The sequence below is a fragment of the Ictidomys tridecemlineatus genome, chromosome 3, assembly GCF_052094955.1.
Source record: "Ictidomys tridecemlineatus isolate mIctTri1 chromosome 3, mIctTri1.hap1, whole genome shotgun sequence".
Taxonomy (NCBI): domain Eukaryota; kingdom Metazoa; phylum Chordata; class Mammalia; order Rodentia; family Sciuridae; genus Ictidomys; species Ictidomys tridecemlineatus.
Window position 1 is genome coordinate 179,877,011 of NC_135479.1, and position 16,286 is coordinate 179,893,296.

At 35.7% G+C, this 16,286-nt stretch overlaps 2 protein-coding genes across 7 annotated transcripts in view; one reads left to right on the forward strand and one right to left on the reverse strand.

Annotated features, from left to right (window-relative positions):
* Chmp2b (charged multivesicular body protein 2B) overlaps nt 1–3,367 on the reverse strand; it is a 37,605-nt gene extending 34,238 nt beyond the window's left edge. Inside the window, exon 1 of the mRNA XM_013362340.4 lies at nt 3,234–3,367. Within this exon, the coding sequence (XP_013217794.1) occupies nt 3,234–3,267 (34 nt within the window). The 5' untranslated portion in view covers nt 3,268–3,367. The remainder of the gene's footprint in view (nt 1–3,233) is intronic.
* LOC144376454 (uncharacterized) lies at nt 3,059–15,605 on the forward strand. Of its 6 annotated transcripts, none has more exons than XM_078044425.1 (4): nt 3,059–3,635; nt 12,568–12,633; nt 13,490–13,569; nt 14,777–15,605. In XM_078044425.1, exon 1 carries the CDS (start codon nt 3,074–3,076, stop codon nt 3,476–3,478), a length of 405 nt encoding a protein of 134 aa, XP_077900551.1. In that variant the 5' UTR covers nt 3,059–3,073; the 3' UTR covers nt 3,479–3,635; nt 12,568–12,633; nt 13,490–13,569; nt 14,777–15,605. The 6 variants fall into 6 exon arrangements, with proteins under 6 accessions (XP_077900551.1, XP_077900555.1, XP_077900552.1 ...); XM_078044429.1 differs by lacking the exon at nt 13,490–13,569 and having other exon boundaries at nt 14,777–15,195; nt 15,387–15,605; XM_078044426.1 differs by lacking the exon at nt 13,490–13,569 and having other exon boundaries at nt 14,777–14,921; nt 15,031–15,605.
* The last annotated feature ends 681 nt before the right edge of the window (nt 15,606–16,286 follow it).

A 16,286-nucleotide genomic window follows, 5' to 3' on the forward strand; every position in this document is an offset into this window, starting at 1 on the left:
GACTAAAAAAAAAATGTGGCATTTATACACAATGGAATATTACTCAGCACTAAAAAATAATAAGATCATGGCATTTCCAGGCAAATAGATGGCATTAGAGCAGATTATGCTAAGTGAAGTTAGCCAATCCCTAAAAAACAAATGCTGAATGTCTTCTCTGATATAAGGGAGGTGACTCAAAATGGGGTAGGGAGGAAAAGCATGAGAAGAAAATTACCTCTAGATAGGGAAAAGAGGTGGGAGGGAAAGGCAGGGAGAAGGGGAAATTACATGTAAGAGGGAAGAAGACACTCTTCATTATACAGAATTCAGGTTTGAAGATGTGAGGGGAAAAAAAAAGAAGTAGGTTACATTAGTTTGGGTAGAGAGTAGTGATGGGAGGGGAGGGGAGGGGAAGGAGGGAATGGAAGGACAGCAGAATAAAATAGGCATTATTATTGCTGTGGGTATATATGTGACTACATGACCAATATAATTCTGCAACCTGTACACTCAGAAAAATGAGAAATTGAAATTGAATCCCATCTGATTCAAATATATGATATGTCAAAAAAATTTTAAAAATAAAAGGCATGAATGTTTGTGCATTTATGACAAGTCCTTATGGAATCCTGATTTACAGGTTTGTAGTTAGCTTCAATAAATAGGTCACTATTAGTCCACTGGGGGGCGAGGAACATTGTAGATAAACAAAATAACTCTACATGTGTGTGTATATATTTTACAAGTCACTAAAAAAATGTCAAACACTTGATTGTAATTTCAAATTGGAAAGAATCTTCCTCTTAAATGGCATTGAGATACACCTCTAATTAATTTCTGGAAGAAAGTATACACTGAGGACACTTGTTCATCTTTGTGTCAAAAATGAATTAAACATAACTCTGAATAGTAATAAGTGCTATAATGTTGTCTCTCTTTTTAATTTACATGCACAGTCGTCTTTAATGATATAGTATATAACTCTCCCAGCCAATCTGAAGAGACCAAAGGATTCAATTATTCCCCAGATCCACAAGCAGTTACCTATTTCCCTTATATATCAGAATTTCATTACTGCTAGAACAGACAAAAAGTCAGCATATAGTAAAAGATCTTATGATCAATAATCAACATGCCTGAGAATCTAGAGGCATGCATAAAAATACATTAAATTTCATAATATATAGCCTCATTACTGCTAAGAGTGCTGTCATCTTTTAAACAAACAAAAAAACTTCCCTTTAATAAAACAAGGAGTAAAAGCATCAATAAAGCTCTGCATTAAAGTAATGAAAATATAATCTATAATTGAGATGTGAGTAAATGATTTGATTAATAATTGAAGAAAACATAAAGTATGTAGCTTGGTAGTTGTAGTAAACATATATGATGAACAAATTACATTCAGGAATTTTACACAAAGGTATTTGGTGGTATGGTTCCCAGCAAAAGTCCTTAAGACTATTTCCCCCAGAAAATAAGTCTATTCAGCAAAAAAATTCCTTAGAAGGATTTACTAACTGCAAATGAATACATAGTAAAACACCCTCACTGCACATCTTCATTGTCCTTTTTTCCTCTCCTCTGTACTTCAAGTACAATAGTCACTAGACTGCCAAAAGCACCAGAAAGCACAGACCTAAGATATCTGTTTTCAAAAATATTTTGCAGATATTAAGCAACTAAAACTAAGATGTATGGACTCTATAACTTTAAAATAACTTCATTTTGTAACATCAAATAGGAAAAAAAATGTTTTTCCTCTGTTTAGCATTCTTACTACATAACACTAATCAAGAAAAATTCTCAAAATACAAAACTCAAACAATAAGAAAATAAAAACCCTCCCCTCCTTCAGCCCTGGAAATACTACACAATAATTGGTATTGACACTGAAGGACTCAAAAAAATAAATAAATAAAGTGCTCTGTTAAGGATTAAAAAGCATTTTCAAGAAAAATACACACAAAAAAGCTATTTCACATAGTTGTACTACATCATATACCAAGTTAGTAGCTATTCCAGGTATTGTAAATGGTACTTTTCAATTAGTAAAAAGTCAATGATATGAAAAAAATATTTTTCAATCACAGAATAAGCAAAAGTGCATTATGATTTATGAGAGATTAGGGATAAAATGGCATTATGTGTTGAAATGAAGGACAGAGCAGCAGGGTAAAGATGATGTCTTTGTTATCTTCCCCAAAACAATTTAGCTGGCATTGGAACAGTCAACACAAAGGAAAGAAGGAGTTACCTCCAAGTCAGGACAGAGCACTGTGGTTGTACCAATCACTGTCTAGCTGCCACTGCTCCTTTTGTGGCAGGGTTAGACCCTTACAAAGAAGTGATTCTCTGGTTGAACCAACAACAACTTAGTCTCAACATTTAATGGGAAACAATTTTTAAATAACTTGAATGAATTTAATACCTATCAACTGTCAAGACTAATTAATCAGTGTTGTATAAATATACATTACAGTCATTGCATATGAACTCAAAACTTGTACACTTCAGTACATTCATTTTTTCTTAAGATGACATTGAGCTAAACATATGAAACAAAGTAAGAAGAGTCTTTGTAATGTAAACTTCTACAAAAATAATATATAATACACCCCTTACTTTAGTTAGCAAAATCACCAGGGAGAAAAATCCATTATGAAAACTAAACCCAGGCACTTCCCTGGTATTTCTTTTATGTTTCTCCTGGAGTCAATTAAGTAACATTTGTTTCACATGTCTACTCAGGGGTGTTCTTAAAAGGGACAACCGGTCCAGACCCAAGTTCATTTTGTAACTGGAGTGGGCTAACCCTCTCCACATCCAAACACACAGATTTACGGTTAGAATGCCTTATGCAGTACTATCCTAAATTGAAGGAAGAAAAAAAAAAAAGCAGAAGACACCAACAAGAAATTCATCAGATTACCCCAAGTCTAATGACACTCAAAGGCCAGTGTATCCGGCGCCTCAAAATGCTCAAAACCCTGCTAGAGAAAAACTAAAAATAGAAAATAACAGTGGGGGAAGTGTTGGAGACAGAAGTCAGACTGTCCAGGTGAGCCTGAAGTAGGTAGAGCCAGAGGTGATGGGGAAGCAGAAAAGTGACGCAGCCAGGGCGGTCACCTGTGGGGCAGATATTGACCCAGCCCCGCCCCCAGGGAAAGCAGCCAGAAACGCAGCCGGAAACCCTAAAAGACGCCGAGAAAACACACAGCTGGGCCCTGTAAGCCCATCCTGGAACTTACCATCCACAGTTTTCTTCTTGAAGAGGGACGCCATGGTTGGGGACCGCGCCCGGGCGGCCCGGCTCGGCCCGGTCCGGCCCGAGACTAGGAAAGGCAAGAAGGGAAAGGACAGGCCTTTGGCTTGGGGTGGCGGAGCGACCGAGCAAAAGGAGAAGGGCCGGGTCGCCACGCAGGACCCGTGGAGGGCGTGTATCCGCGAGGATACCGCAGCCGCGTCGCGGGGAGCTCAGGTGACCGGGAACTAAGACACTTTTTGGAGAAGTCACTTCTAGGCGGCGCCTGCGCAATCTGCACGCACGCCTGCGCACTGCGCCTCTGAAGCCGCTGCCTCTGCCCTCACTTCAACGGCTGCCAGTTCCTGGGCGCTGCGGGGTCGTGGCTGGGGGCTACCACGCTGGCCCGGTACGGCGTCGGGAGCTAGCGGGCGCGGCTGGGGCTCCAGCGGGTGTCCCTGCTGACTGCGGACAGAAGGAAGCCTTGTTTAGCGCTTTCCGTCCTGCCCCGGGGAGGCTGGAGTAGGGGGTCCCCAGGGTCCGAGGGAAAGTGCTGGTCGTCCCGGAACCGCTTGGGCCCACTCTTGATTTGTAACTGTCCTGTTGCTGCCAGTATTAATTTTGTTTCTTACAAAAAAAGAAAGAAAAAAAAAGTAAGAGGGCTGGTGGGAATGCCGAGTTCAGCGCTCCGCGGTTGCTTTTCGAGTTCACGCCCTTTCCTGCAGTATCTCGCTCAGGGATCTCTTCCTACTGGGGGATCCAAAGCTTTCACAAGTCGCCCTTGACCCCGGTCTCTGGCGACCTGGTGTGGGTCTCCGATGGTGTCCAGGATTGGGGAGTAGCGCGGGGAAGGAAGGCATGAGAAGCAAGTTTCTTTATGCACCACTTTCTGTTTAATGCTTTTGCCTGGAAACCTACATAAAAATACACAGATATTTCTATACGGGTTTAAATATCTACATCTCTTTATCTTTATTTCTTGTAATTATTCAGGAGAAATTCATGACTCTTCAGTGAACCTATGAGAATGCTATACAGCTGTATATTGGTCTTTGGTATAAAAAAAAATCTCCATATCATTTAAAGGAAAAGTATAATAAAATACTTAAAGAATACTTGCATGTATAAATATGGAATATACAATCTTGTATTTTCATATCTCTTTTTAATGTATTATTTCACTGTTTGGAATCTTAATTTTGCTTTGAACTTATTTTCCTCCCAATTTACTGCTTAGCAACACTGTCTTCCACAGGATAAAAATAATAGCTCTAGCTTGGGGTATTGCTGACTGGTAGAGAGCTTGTTTATCATGTGCAAGGCGTGGGGTTCAATCCCCAGCGCCGAAATAATAGTAACCATAGCAGTGTTGTTGTTGTTGTTGTTGTTGTTGTTGTTTTTTAAAGTATATATGACTTCTTGTTTGGAATTTACTCCAATCACAATATCAATATTATCACTCATTTTGGGATTTATGAATCGTGTCTCAAGAATTGTTAACCATTTGGGAACATCAGTTGCCTTCTCATTTCTTTTCTCTTTGTAAAATATCAAAGCCCTCATGGCCAATGATAATCACTTTCTGGTACTAGTCACAAATATGCTCAAGAAGACTTTCATAAAATGATGTAATATGTGAAGTATAATTGTCTTGTTCCTCCTCAAGTTATTTAGGTGTTCTTGGAAGAGAAAGTAAGGAAAAATTAGGGAAAAATGTACCTGACGTGATGGTCTACACCCATTGCCTGGCCTTTCCTGGAGTAAGCGCTATAGTAAAAAGGCAGATTGCCGTGGCATCCCGTTGTAATGAACAGCACAGAAGCGTGCTTGAAGGCATGAGAAGCAATAAGCTGTTATGTGTGTAGAAATCGTACTTCTCCCTGCTGTAGTCACCCTTGTTTTATTACTCCTACACAATCCCCCCCACTGACCCAATTGTAACAGTTGGGAAAATGCCAAAATACTTAGCAGCAACCATATGGAAGACCCTCCAAAAGTGCACAGCAGGAGCTAAAGGCAGGGCTTATTCATTACAATAAAGATAAAACAGAAATATGTACTATTTAAACTCAGCACTTGAATAGCTTGATTCTCCCATAGATTGGAACAGACTGGCTGGCATCCATTCTGATTAATTGGTGCCCAGTCTGTACCCATACATATTTTGTATATCATGCCTTATATGAAGGGCAAAATACATTTAAATAAAGCTGAAATTTGGTACCCAAGAAGTTATAAACCAGAATACAATACTGTTCTTCATTTATTTAAAGTCCCCATTGTCATGTATAAATTTGCTGAATCAGCAAGACATGTACAGAGGATAGAGAAAACATTTTAATTTTTATCTCATTAAGAATTAATGAACTAATGTCCTGTGGTCATATCTTTATGACCTGATGCTCATTTTCTAAATTGCTCAGTGAGAAGTATTTTTTACATACCTAATGAAACATACCATTCTGTATGTTGGGGATATATCAGTGAAGAAACAAATACCATCTTCTCCCCTTGGCTTTTACCTCCCTCCCTAACATTTTTTATCTTTTCTCAATTGTCCATCACAAAGAGGCAGGCTTTGACTCAGTATAAGAAAAGACATCTGAAAATGAGCTATTCAAAAATGAAATGAATGCTGTATAAGGTAGTGAGTTTCTTGTCACTGAAGTGTTCAAGGACTATGTTATTGTAGACAGGATTTCTTTAAAGAATCAAATCCTTGATTAGAATATTAATAAGATACCTTTAAAATCTGAAATTATGGGGCTGGGGATGTGGCTCAAGTGGTAGCCCGTTTGCCTGGCATGCACGGGGCGCTGTGTTCAATCCTCAGCACCACATTAAAATAAAATAAAAAGATGTTGTGTCCACCAAAAACTAAAAAATATTAAAAAATTCTCTCTCTTTAAAAAAATATGAAATTATATAATAAATAAAATATAACTTAGGCAAAATACCTTGGCTTGTGGTGTTTGAAACCCTATGATAATACTACCAAATCTTGGCTTTACCTATAAAAATATGGTGGAACCAAATGATATAGCAACCCACCATTTCAAATCACCCCAACTCAGCCTTCATCTCTGTTCTGCAACTTTACCACTCATGTTTTTCTGCTTCCATCCTTACCACCTCTGTTCTTTTTAAACATAACAGGCAGAGTGTTCTGCTTAGAATGACATCATGTTATTGTTTGGCAAAAAAGATCAACATAGTCTCAGTACTTATATATCTGAAACACTCATGTGCACACACCCACCTATCTTATTGGATAAACTTATGTTATAGTTCATTAGATGTCCAGATTTTCACTAACTAGATTTTGCCCTTCTGATTATATTCCTTCATTATAGTGTCAGCCAGATAAAAAATATTGTTTAGATGTGACGTCAGGATAATGTGATCTATTACCTCTCTTGTTCTATACACTGTGTTTCTGATAGCACACCAATTGCATTAGCAGTTTTGACAATAGTTTCTTTGACTCACATCAAACTTTTACTCTAGTAAAAACCTTTAGCACTTTTTTAAACAAAATTCCTACTCAGTCCTACCCATCTTATACTTGATTAATGGATAATTTTATTCCAACTACAAAGTTTTTCTTCCATCATCTAGAAACACCCATTCATCTTCGTACTGATTCACTTATGAACACCTTTGAGGCACAGTAGCTATCTATGAATCCATTCATATAAAATAATATTTTGTGATTAAAACCTTCACCTTTAAGACCATTTTGAAGATTTTTATAATCTTTAATAATACAGAAACAATGTGCTTATATAAAGGTGTAAAATGACAATGCTATATTCATGTTTTATGAGTTACAACAGCCATAAAGTTAAAAATTAGTTGAGTTTGGCATTAATTCTTTCTTGGAGAAACATGATTCATCCACATGCTCAAGACTTTTTCTCATGCATTAAAACATAATTCAATCCCCTACTTAAATTTGTTTCCTAGGGTACTCCATCACATAGTTTCCCCCTCTTTGAAAACCAGATACTTGCCATTTCTCATTCTTTTTGGATGTAATCTTCTGCTCTTCTGGCCCTGGAAGGCAGGCTGCATCATGGTGAATGCTGATTGTGGACAGAGACTGCTGGGTCTACAACAGGTTCTGCAGCTTTGTAGCTGTTAGATCTGGGGTATGACACTGAAACCCTCCATATTTATCTGAACACATTTGTGATAAGGAAAACATGTCCAGACAGCTTCATATAGCACCACATGTGGTCCTGTGGACTGAACCCAGGGTTGCTCTACCACTGAACTGTATACCCAGCCCTCCAACTTTTTTTTTTTTTTTTTTTTTTGAGACAGGGTCTTGCCATGTTGCTTAAGTTATCTCAAATTTGAGATTTTTCTGCCTCAGCCTCCCATATAGCTGGGATTACAAACATGCGCCACCATGCCCAGCAAATAAATGAATTCATGTAAAACACTCAGGAGCAGTATTAGACACATCTCAGTCCATCTCTGCTACTACTACAAAATTCTACAGACTAATTCAATAAGCAATAGATATTTTAGTGTCATAGTTGTAGAAAGTGGGAAGTCTAAGATCAAAGCACTAACATATTTAAGAGTTGTTCTTTGCCTCCAAGCTGGCCGCTTCTTGCTGTGTCCTTAAGAAGGGAAGAATGCTGTGTCTTCACATGCCATTAGGGACAGAAGGTGGGACAGAGAAGCAGCTCTCTCAATGTCCCATGCACATAGACTCTGCCCTCCTGACTTAATCACCTCCTAACCCTCCCCCCTCACTGGGAATTGAACCCAGGAGTGCTTGCTAGTAAGCCAAATCCCCACCCCTTTGTGCTTTGTTTTGTTTTGTTTTATTTTTAGATAAGTTCTCCCTAAATTGCCCACAATGGCCTGTAAATTACAATCCAACTGCCTCAGATTGCCCGGTAGCTGGGATTCTGCCACTGTGCCCAGCCGTACCCACCTTTTAATATTATCACATTGATAGCAAAGTTTCAACATCTGAACTTTGGAGGAGAAATTCAGACCATAGCACATAATAAAAACTAAAAAGGTATTAGGTGTCCCCATTATTGTTATCACATTCTTACCTTTTATATTTTCTCAAGAGTAATCTCTTCTTTCTGAAAGTCATTCCTCTAGTAGAGAAAGATATCATCTTTCTGATTCTGATCCTAGTTATTTGCACTCCATTAGATCTCTCTCTCTCCAAATTAGCCTATTTCTTCTCACGAATTTAAAAAAAAAAAATCCTGTTTTTATTGTCCTTGAACCTATTTTTTTGTAGAATTTTACTTGTTCTAGGATTATGTGTCTAATTTTGGCATTTATTATTTAAAAGCTTCATGGCAGGTCAGTTTGTGACCTTTCTCCTGAATTCCAGCTTTAAACCTCATGGATCAGAGCCCTTATAGAACCCTTAGTAATTTTCCTACTGTAATATAAATACATTTAGTAGCAACTCAATGCAATAGCATTTTAAAATTACCTATGGTTCAAGATTTTTAATTACAAAAGGACAAATGTAACTCAGTACATTCATATTAACTTGACATGATTTCAAGTCTCACATATCTGAAGAAAAGCCAACATTATCAATATTATATATCACCATGAACAGCACAGGTCTACAGAGCTGGTTTCAAAGTCAATAAATAGTTCTGTTTTAGCTCTAGATAAGGATTTAATTTTGTGTACATTGCTTTTTTTGTTTGTTTTGTTTTGTTTCCAGTTTCACTTAAGGCTCAAATTTGAACATGCTAAAAATTGTTTTACTATTTTACTAACTACCTTATACCATTTTCCCCCTAATATATTCAATGATGCTATAGAATAAATTGTCATTATTCAAAAACAAAAATTAAGATTGACACATCAACTTATCTAGCATTTAGATATTTTTTTATAGAAGCATGGAAAAAGTCAGTCTTTCCTTTCTAAAAGTGTCTTAGTCCTTTTAGACTATAGTGGAAAATACTTAGACTGAGCAATTTAGAAAAAACATATTTATTGTTATAATTCTGTGAAGTTCAAGTTCAGGGGGCCCTCAGTGTCCATGAAGGCCTGTTCCTCATGGATGGCACCTTCCATTTGCTCTCACAGTTCTGCAGCAGAAAACAAGCTCTCAGGCTGCTTTTGTAAGGGCACTAATCCTATCCACAAGGGTACAGCTTTTGGGAGATGAATAGGTCACCAGGGCTTCCACAAATATTACAAATTACATTTTAACATGCAAATTTAGGGTAAGGAAAACATTCAGATCACAATAAGAAATAAGGATCAAGAGCAAAATGAAAGTTTCTTTAAGTTATATAGTTGGTAAGGAGCTAGAGCCAAAGTACATAAAAACAATCCCACTTTTTCATTCCTTCTTTCCCTCTCTCCTACTTCCCTTTCTTTCTTTTTATGTTAATTTGTTTTTGCAGGATCAGAACATGACAATCAGTACATTGATGTCTGCCCACCAATAAGTTTGTAATCTTCAGGACAGACTCCCTAAGTCGTTCATACTTCATAGCCAACAAAGTAGGCTCTTTGTCAAGGTCATTGTGACAATCAATGTCTAGGTAGGTGACATGTGTTGAGGGGACAAGCCAGTCAAGAGTATGGTCCTGTCTAGGATTGCTATATCTAGTACTTACTCATAGAGGAATAGTTTCAGGGAAAGGCTAACTAAAAGCTAGTCCTGTGTACCTTCCTTTCCTGCCCCCATCCCTTCTCAGCAGCTCAGCACCTCCACACAGGCACCATCCTGTCAGCTTCTCCAAATTCAGAGCAAGTAGACAGCACTATTCTACCTGACCTAAGGACAACGCTCAAATGATATAATCATAAGAACTTCTATAATTTTTATACATTTTGAGCCAAATAATATGTGTAACATTTCTATGTTTCAGTATGTGAGTCTTAACATTTGGATTTTTTTCCCCATATCTATATACATGCTTTAACAATCCTAGAAATTTATTTCTTTTCTCTCTTTTTCACATTTTGCTTTTAAAAATATTTGCCATAAAGAATGAGTCAGACTATTGAGACACTTAGTCAATGAAAAGCTAAATGAGTATCCTAAATGTGTATGGCTGCACATCATTGGTTTTATAGTCTAAAAGACTTCATGTGTTATTTGCTATATGTAGCAATATGATCCTTCTTGAAAACATAAACTAAACTTTGCCCTGAATTCCTCTCAGTGTTAATACAAGTTGCACATGACTAAATCAAAACAGAATTTGTGCCCCCTGGCACAACACAGCATATGTATATATTTGCTCTTCAATTCAATAAGGACTCTAGAGTGCAGAACTACTATAATACAAAATAGAAATGAACCTAAATATGGGGGTAATGGGTTTGATTCTTCAATAAAATAAAATTGTAATAGCTATCACATTTTATATTTTAAATGAGTAGGAATTAGAAAGGGCTCAGAATGTTAGATCTTGGCAAATTAGCAAGTATGAATAATTTCCTAAAGCAAAGGCATTACATTTTTCTATACAAATAATGTGACCTTTAATAATGTGACCATTTCAAGCCACACTTAAGCCTTCTTTTCATTGTTCTATTCAGTCATGTAACAAATCCTTAGATTAAACCCAATGCATGAAATGTGTGGTGCTAGTTAGAGAATCTGAGGAATCTAAATAAACAAGCCTTGAACTCTTTCCAAAGACGCTAAAAATCTAGTAAAGTTACTGGAGGAAAATCAGGAATTAAATGACAACATGTGATATATGGATATATAACTTGGAGTCACTAACAAAATTATGAAATTAGTTGAATTTGTGGGTGCACATTTTGTTTGGAAAACTTTCAAATGATTGCTCTATAAGTAAATATATTTTATTTAGAAATATATTATTTTTAAAATGTCTTCTCTTAATTTTGTTTCTTTTATATGTAAGGAAATACTTCAAAACTCAGACTCCTAATATCAGATAAAATATTGGAACAGTTTGAAAATAATTTTAGATATTTTTGATAAAAAGAAATAGAAGTATATCCTAAATGTGTAAGCCTGATTAAAATAAAATAAAGCTCGGAAACCTGAATTTAATGATAGACAATGGTAATGATAAGTAATAGCTGAACGTTTGTGATGTTTAGATTCTGGGCACATACTATATCATATTTTCATAGTTTAATATGAAAATTGCTTATCCTTACTTCTGCTTTATTTGTTATAATTACAATTTTAGGGTACACAGCATTATTTTCAGAACAAGTACTAAACATTAAAATTTGAATACTATTTTTATGTTTTGACGTTTTAAGTTCAGTGCTTAGAAACAAAAACTTGAGCACTCAATTCATTGGAACCTTGTTGATAGTATGCATTTATGCCCACTGTGGGTTCCTCTCTACTAAGACCAACCTTTAAAAGGTACTTGTGAAAAAGTAAAAAAAAAAAAAAAAAAAAGTCCTTGTGTATAATAATCAATTTTAGTTATAGACTATTCTATATTCTATGCATGATAAAAAGAGCTCTAAAGAAGTATTCAGAAAGGATTTCTATCAAATTAAGAAGGCTCTATTTTGGATGAGGATACAAGCAAATTAACTAACATTAATAAGACTTAATCTGTAGTCTAGAATAACAAGTTGAATTGTCATATCAGAACAGAATTTTGAGTTAAAATATCATTTTTGACAATAGCTGCTGCATTTGGAGATGTGGAGAGTCTCAAGTACAATTTTGAGTTTATGTGAAACAGGATATTGATAAATAAGGGTATCTCTTGAATATATTCCCCTGGTTTCCTCTCAAAAAGATATTCTATTAATTTTTATGACTGCTATACTAAATTACCATAAACTTAGTGAATTAAAGAACCCAAAGTATGCTATTTTACAGTTATGGTGGCCAGAAGCACAAAATGGGTTTCACCAAGTGACTGTCAAGCTTTCATGAAAGCTATGTTTCTTTTGTAAGTTTGGGGGCTGATCTGTTTCTTGCCTTCTCTAACATTCAGGGGCTGCAAACATTATTTGACTCCTTGCCCCTTCCTCCATCTTAAAACTGGCAACGTAACATCTTCAGATCACGCTCTCTCTGACTCTGACTCTTCTGCCCTTCTTCCACACTTAAGGACTCTTGTGTGATGACATTGGGCCTACTGAGATATTCCAAGAGAAGCTCCTTATTTTACTGTTATATTATTAACAAACTTTATTTAATTTGTAACCTTTCTTTCCCCTTGCCACGAGATGTATATTCACAAGGTCTGAAGATTAGGATGTGGACATATTTGAGGGACATCATTCCATCTACCATAGACAATACTAAGTTTTTAAATAAAGTATAAATTCATTTTCTTTGAATAACATTCTTTATGTTGTTTCTGTTCTAGATGACTTTCCTGGTGTTACCTAACACATTCCAGTGTAGTTATGAAGGGCACCTCTGACCCTCTGATGTAAATATGCTATTCTTTGCTACTCTATGCACCCTGGTTAAATGTGTTCAAAAGATTAATCTAACTGGCATACATTTGGCAGAGGAACTCAAAGTATTCTCAGTTCCATCCTAGAAGATTTCTAGGAAAGAGCTTAAAATACATTTGGATAAATCCTAACATGAAATTTTTCATTGGAACAGACTTAGTTTGATGCTTTATTTCAAATTCTTATGGATCCAGTGCATTTGTATTTAATAAAACTTTTATTTAATTGACTTTTAATTTTGGATGTGAGCTGAGTTCATAATATTTAAAAATCAACATATTGCAAATGCTTAAATAACTCATTACTTTTTTCTTTTATTCTTCACAGAGATCTAATTTACAAAGATCCTATGATTAGTGTTATCTTAAGTTAAAAAAAAAGAAATCCAAGTAACATTTAGCTTTTAATTAAAATACATTTAAAATGTATATTTGAGCAATATCACACAATTTTTATTATAAAAAAATAAAATATGCAGAACTAGACTAAAATTCTCAATAATTATAGTCAGTCATTTATTTAGTCATTTTTTACAGTTTTGGACATTAAAGGGATTCCAGAGGTCCTCTCTTATAAGTTCTTCATTTTATAAATAAATAAGATGGGACCTATAAAAAAGAATTAGCTAACCTCAGAGTTGGTCAGTAGAAAGTTTACAAATAGGATCTCAGGTAACCTGGCTTTCAGCCTCTCAAGCTAATGCTTGTATTGGACTATAACTTTTTTTTTTTTTTTTTTTTTTGCAGTACTAGAAATTGAACCCAAGGGCAGGGGCACTCTGTCACTGAAATGTACCCCTAGACCTTTTTATTTTTTATTTTGAGACAGGGGCTCACTAAACTCCTGAGGAAACTGACCTCAAACTTGAGATCATCCTGCCTCAGCCTCCTGAGTAGCTGAGATTATAGGTATGTTACTGTACCAGCAGACCTTTCTTAATAAATATATAGGAAATGAGGAAGGGAAGATGAGATCTATGTGGCAGTCTCTCAGAAATGCGTGGGCTTTTATAAATTCTGACATCATTTTAGCATATGAAGAAATGACAGGATGTTCCCTCCACCTTCAGTGCCCAAAGTTTAATTCATGTAGCTCATTAAAGCTAGTTTCATATCAGAAGCCAGTCCTTCCAGAAGACTACTTCTTATTCTACTGGGCACATTTGAACTAAGGATTGTTTTACCAGCACATATTTTCTACCATTCAATGTGGAGATTTAAAAGAGCAGTAATGGATATTTTTATAAATATATTCTGATTTTAATGAAGACAAAAATTATTATTTTATGTCTGAAACATAACTGGGCAAATATGGGATCGGTCCCTAAAGAGAATTAAACAGAAGTGGGATTTCAACTATTAATATCAGATATTTGAATTCATATGCACAATATGCTAAGGAAATTAAAAGGCAAGTCCCAAGAGCAAGTCATAGTGTATACATTTGCCCAGATCATCTTTTCACTTCTAAGCCAGGAGAAACTATTCTTAATTCCCACAGTTCCCTCAAATATCATCTGAGGGTATCCTGGTTGGGGTATCAGGATAGGGATTAAGAGAAAGTAATAATATTTCTATTGGACACATCCTGCATTGCCGAAAAAAAAGCATAAATAAAATGGCAGACACTTGAACTCACTTAAAATTCTGGTATCCTCCAGAATATGGTTTTTAAGGGAAAAATAAATTACAACAGGTTTTATGTCAAAAGAAAGATTAATAACTAGGAAGACTTTTCCAACATAGAACGAAATGTTGGCCAGATAAGAAATTATATAAATACAACACAAAATATGATTAATCTCAATCATTTTAATAATACCTGACATTACAAGGAAGTACGTATTCTTTTTCTACATTGTGCACCTAATCCATTATGTAGAAAAGCAGATCTAAGCCCAGGGTTGTGTTACCAAGGGAGGTTGAAGAGTCTCTCCTGGGGGGTCATAAATATAGTTTTCCATCTGCCTGAAACTGTTTAGGTGAAACATGCCTGAAGTCAGGAGCTGGATCAGATGATCTCTGGGGGTCCCTTCCTGCCTTTTGAGTCTTTGAGAGAAATTTCTAATCAGCATGTTAATGAGTACTTTAAATTTGTATTCTGGTTTCCTTGAAGATAATTACCAGAAACACTAAGTGGAGAGAGCATTTCTGCATGCTTGCTTAAAAGAAGAAGATAAAGAAGAAATAAAGAATAAGGATTGTGCTTGAAAAGAAAAATCAAAAGAAAATAAAAATGTGACCCACTCAATATCAAAGAGGTAATTACCTGGGAAGATGGTATGGTTCAGTGGTCTTGGTAACATCTGAGAAAGTCCAAGGTTACTAGTTCTGTTCCTTTCTCTCATGATGTCTTGCTGTGTGACCCAGGGCAAGTCACTTGACCTTAGTTTCCTCATCTGAAAACACAAGAGCCTGGAAGTTGTGCTTGATTACCTGACTAATATCCAGCCACAGGAATTGAATGAAGAATGGAATTTCATTTTTGGCTTCATCATTACTGCGGCAATGACAGATGGGGATCACATGAATTAGGTTAGTCCTTGCGCTTCATTAACTTACAGAAAAAAAATCTAAAGGATGCGATGTTAAACTAAACTTTGAAACCCTTTTAGGATATCTTTATTTTACATATTCTGTTGATAATAAATTGAGCAAAGATTTATTTTTACTTTTGCATTTGGAATGTCAATTGTGATATAATCCTATGTGTTCAATTTATCCAGTTACTCCAAAATTGGTGCTGGAAGAAGGGGAATGGATAAATTCACACTGGATTACAACATTTTTTTTCTGTACTAATGTTTTAAGGGGGAAAACTTTTTGTCAATAGTGATGTATATCTGTTTAATAAATGTGGAATAAGAATGTATCAGTCCAAATGATTTTTCTCTTTCTGTTCTACTTTTCTCTACCAATCTTAGAATAAATTTAATTTAAATTTTCATGTGTTTCTTGGCACAGTATGTGATTCTAACTACATGACTAAGCTGACAGATTTTCAAACCTGATACATAGGGTAATTGCTTAGCTCTATACTATTTTCAGGAAAATGTTTTCTTCTTCTAGAGATTATTGTTTGTTTTAATAAACATGCCCTAAACCAGAATTCAACCAAGTAAGGGATTAAACTTACATATAACACAGAGGACAATACATTCTCAAATCAGCTAAAAATTATGTTTCTGGTTGGGCATAGTGGCTTATACCTGTAATTTCAGAGATTGAGGAGGCTGAGATAAGAGAATCACAAGTTCAAAGCCAGACTAAGCAACTTAGCAAGACCCTGTTTCAAAACAAAAGCAAAAAAAATTAAAAATAAATTAATTAATAAATGGGCTGGGAATGTAGATCATTGGTTAAGTGCTCCTACCCCCTTCAATCCCTGGTACCAAAAAAAGAAAAACAATCTGTGACACTCCTTTTAGAGAAAGAAAATTTCAGATTTTAAACAAAATATATGACAAAGAAATGAATGACATGTCTGAGGCCAGGTTTGGAAACCTGAAACATCTTTACAAGATTTGATCTCTGAGTACTGGGTTGTAAACATTACTTTTATTTTAAAACACTATATATTTCCACTAAAGAGAAAGACCCAAACCCATTCTAAAATCCTAGCTTTG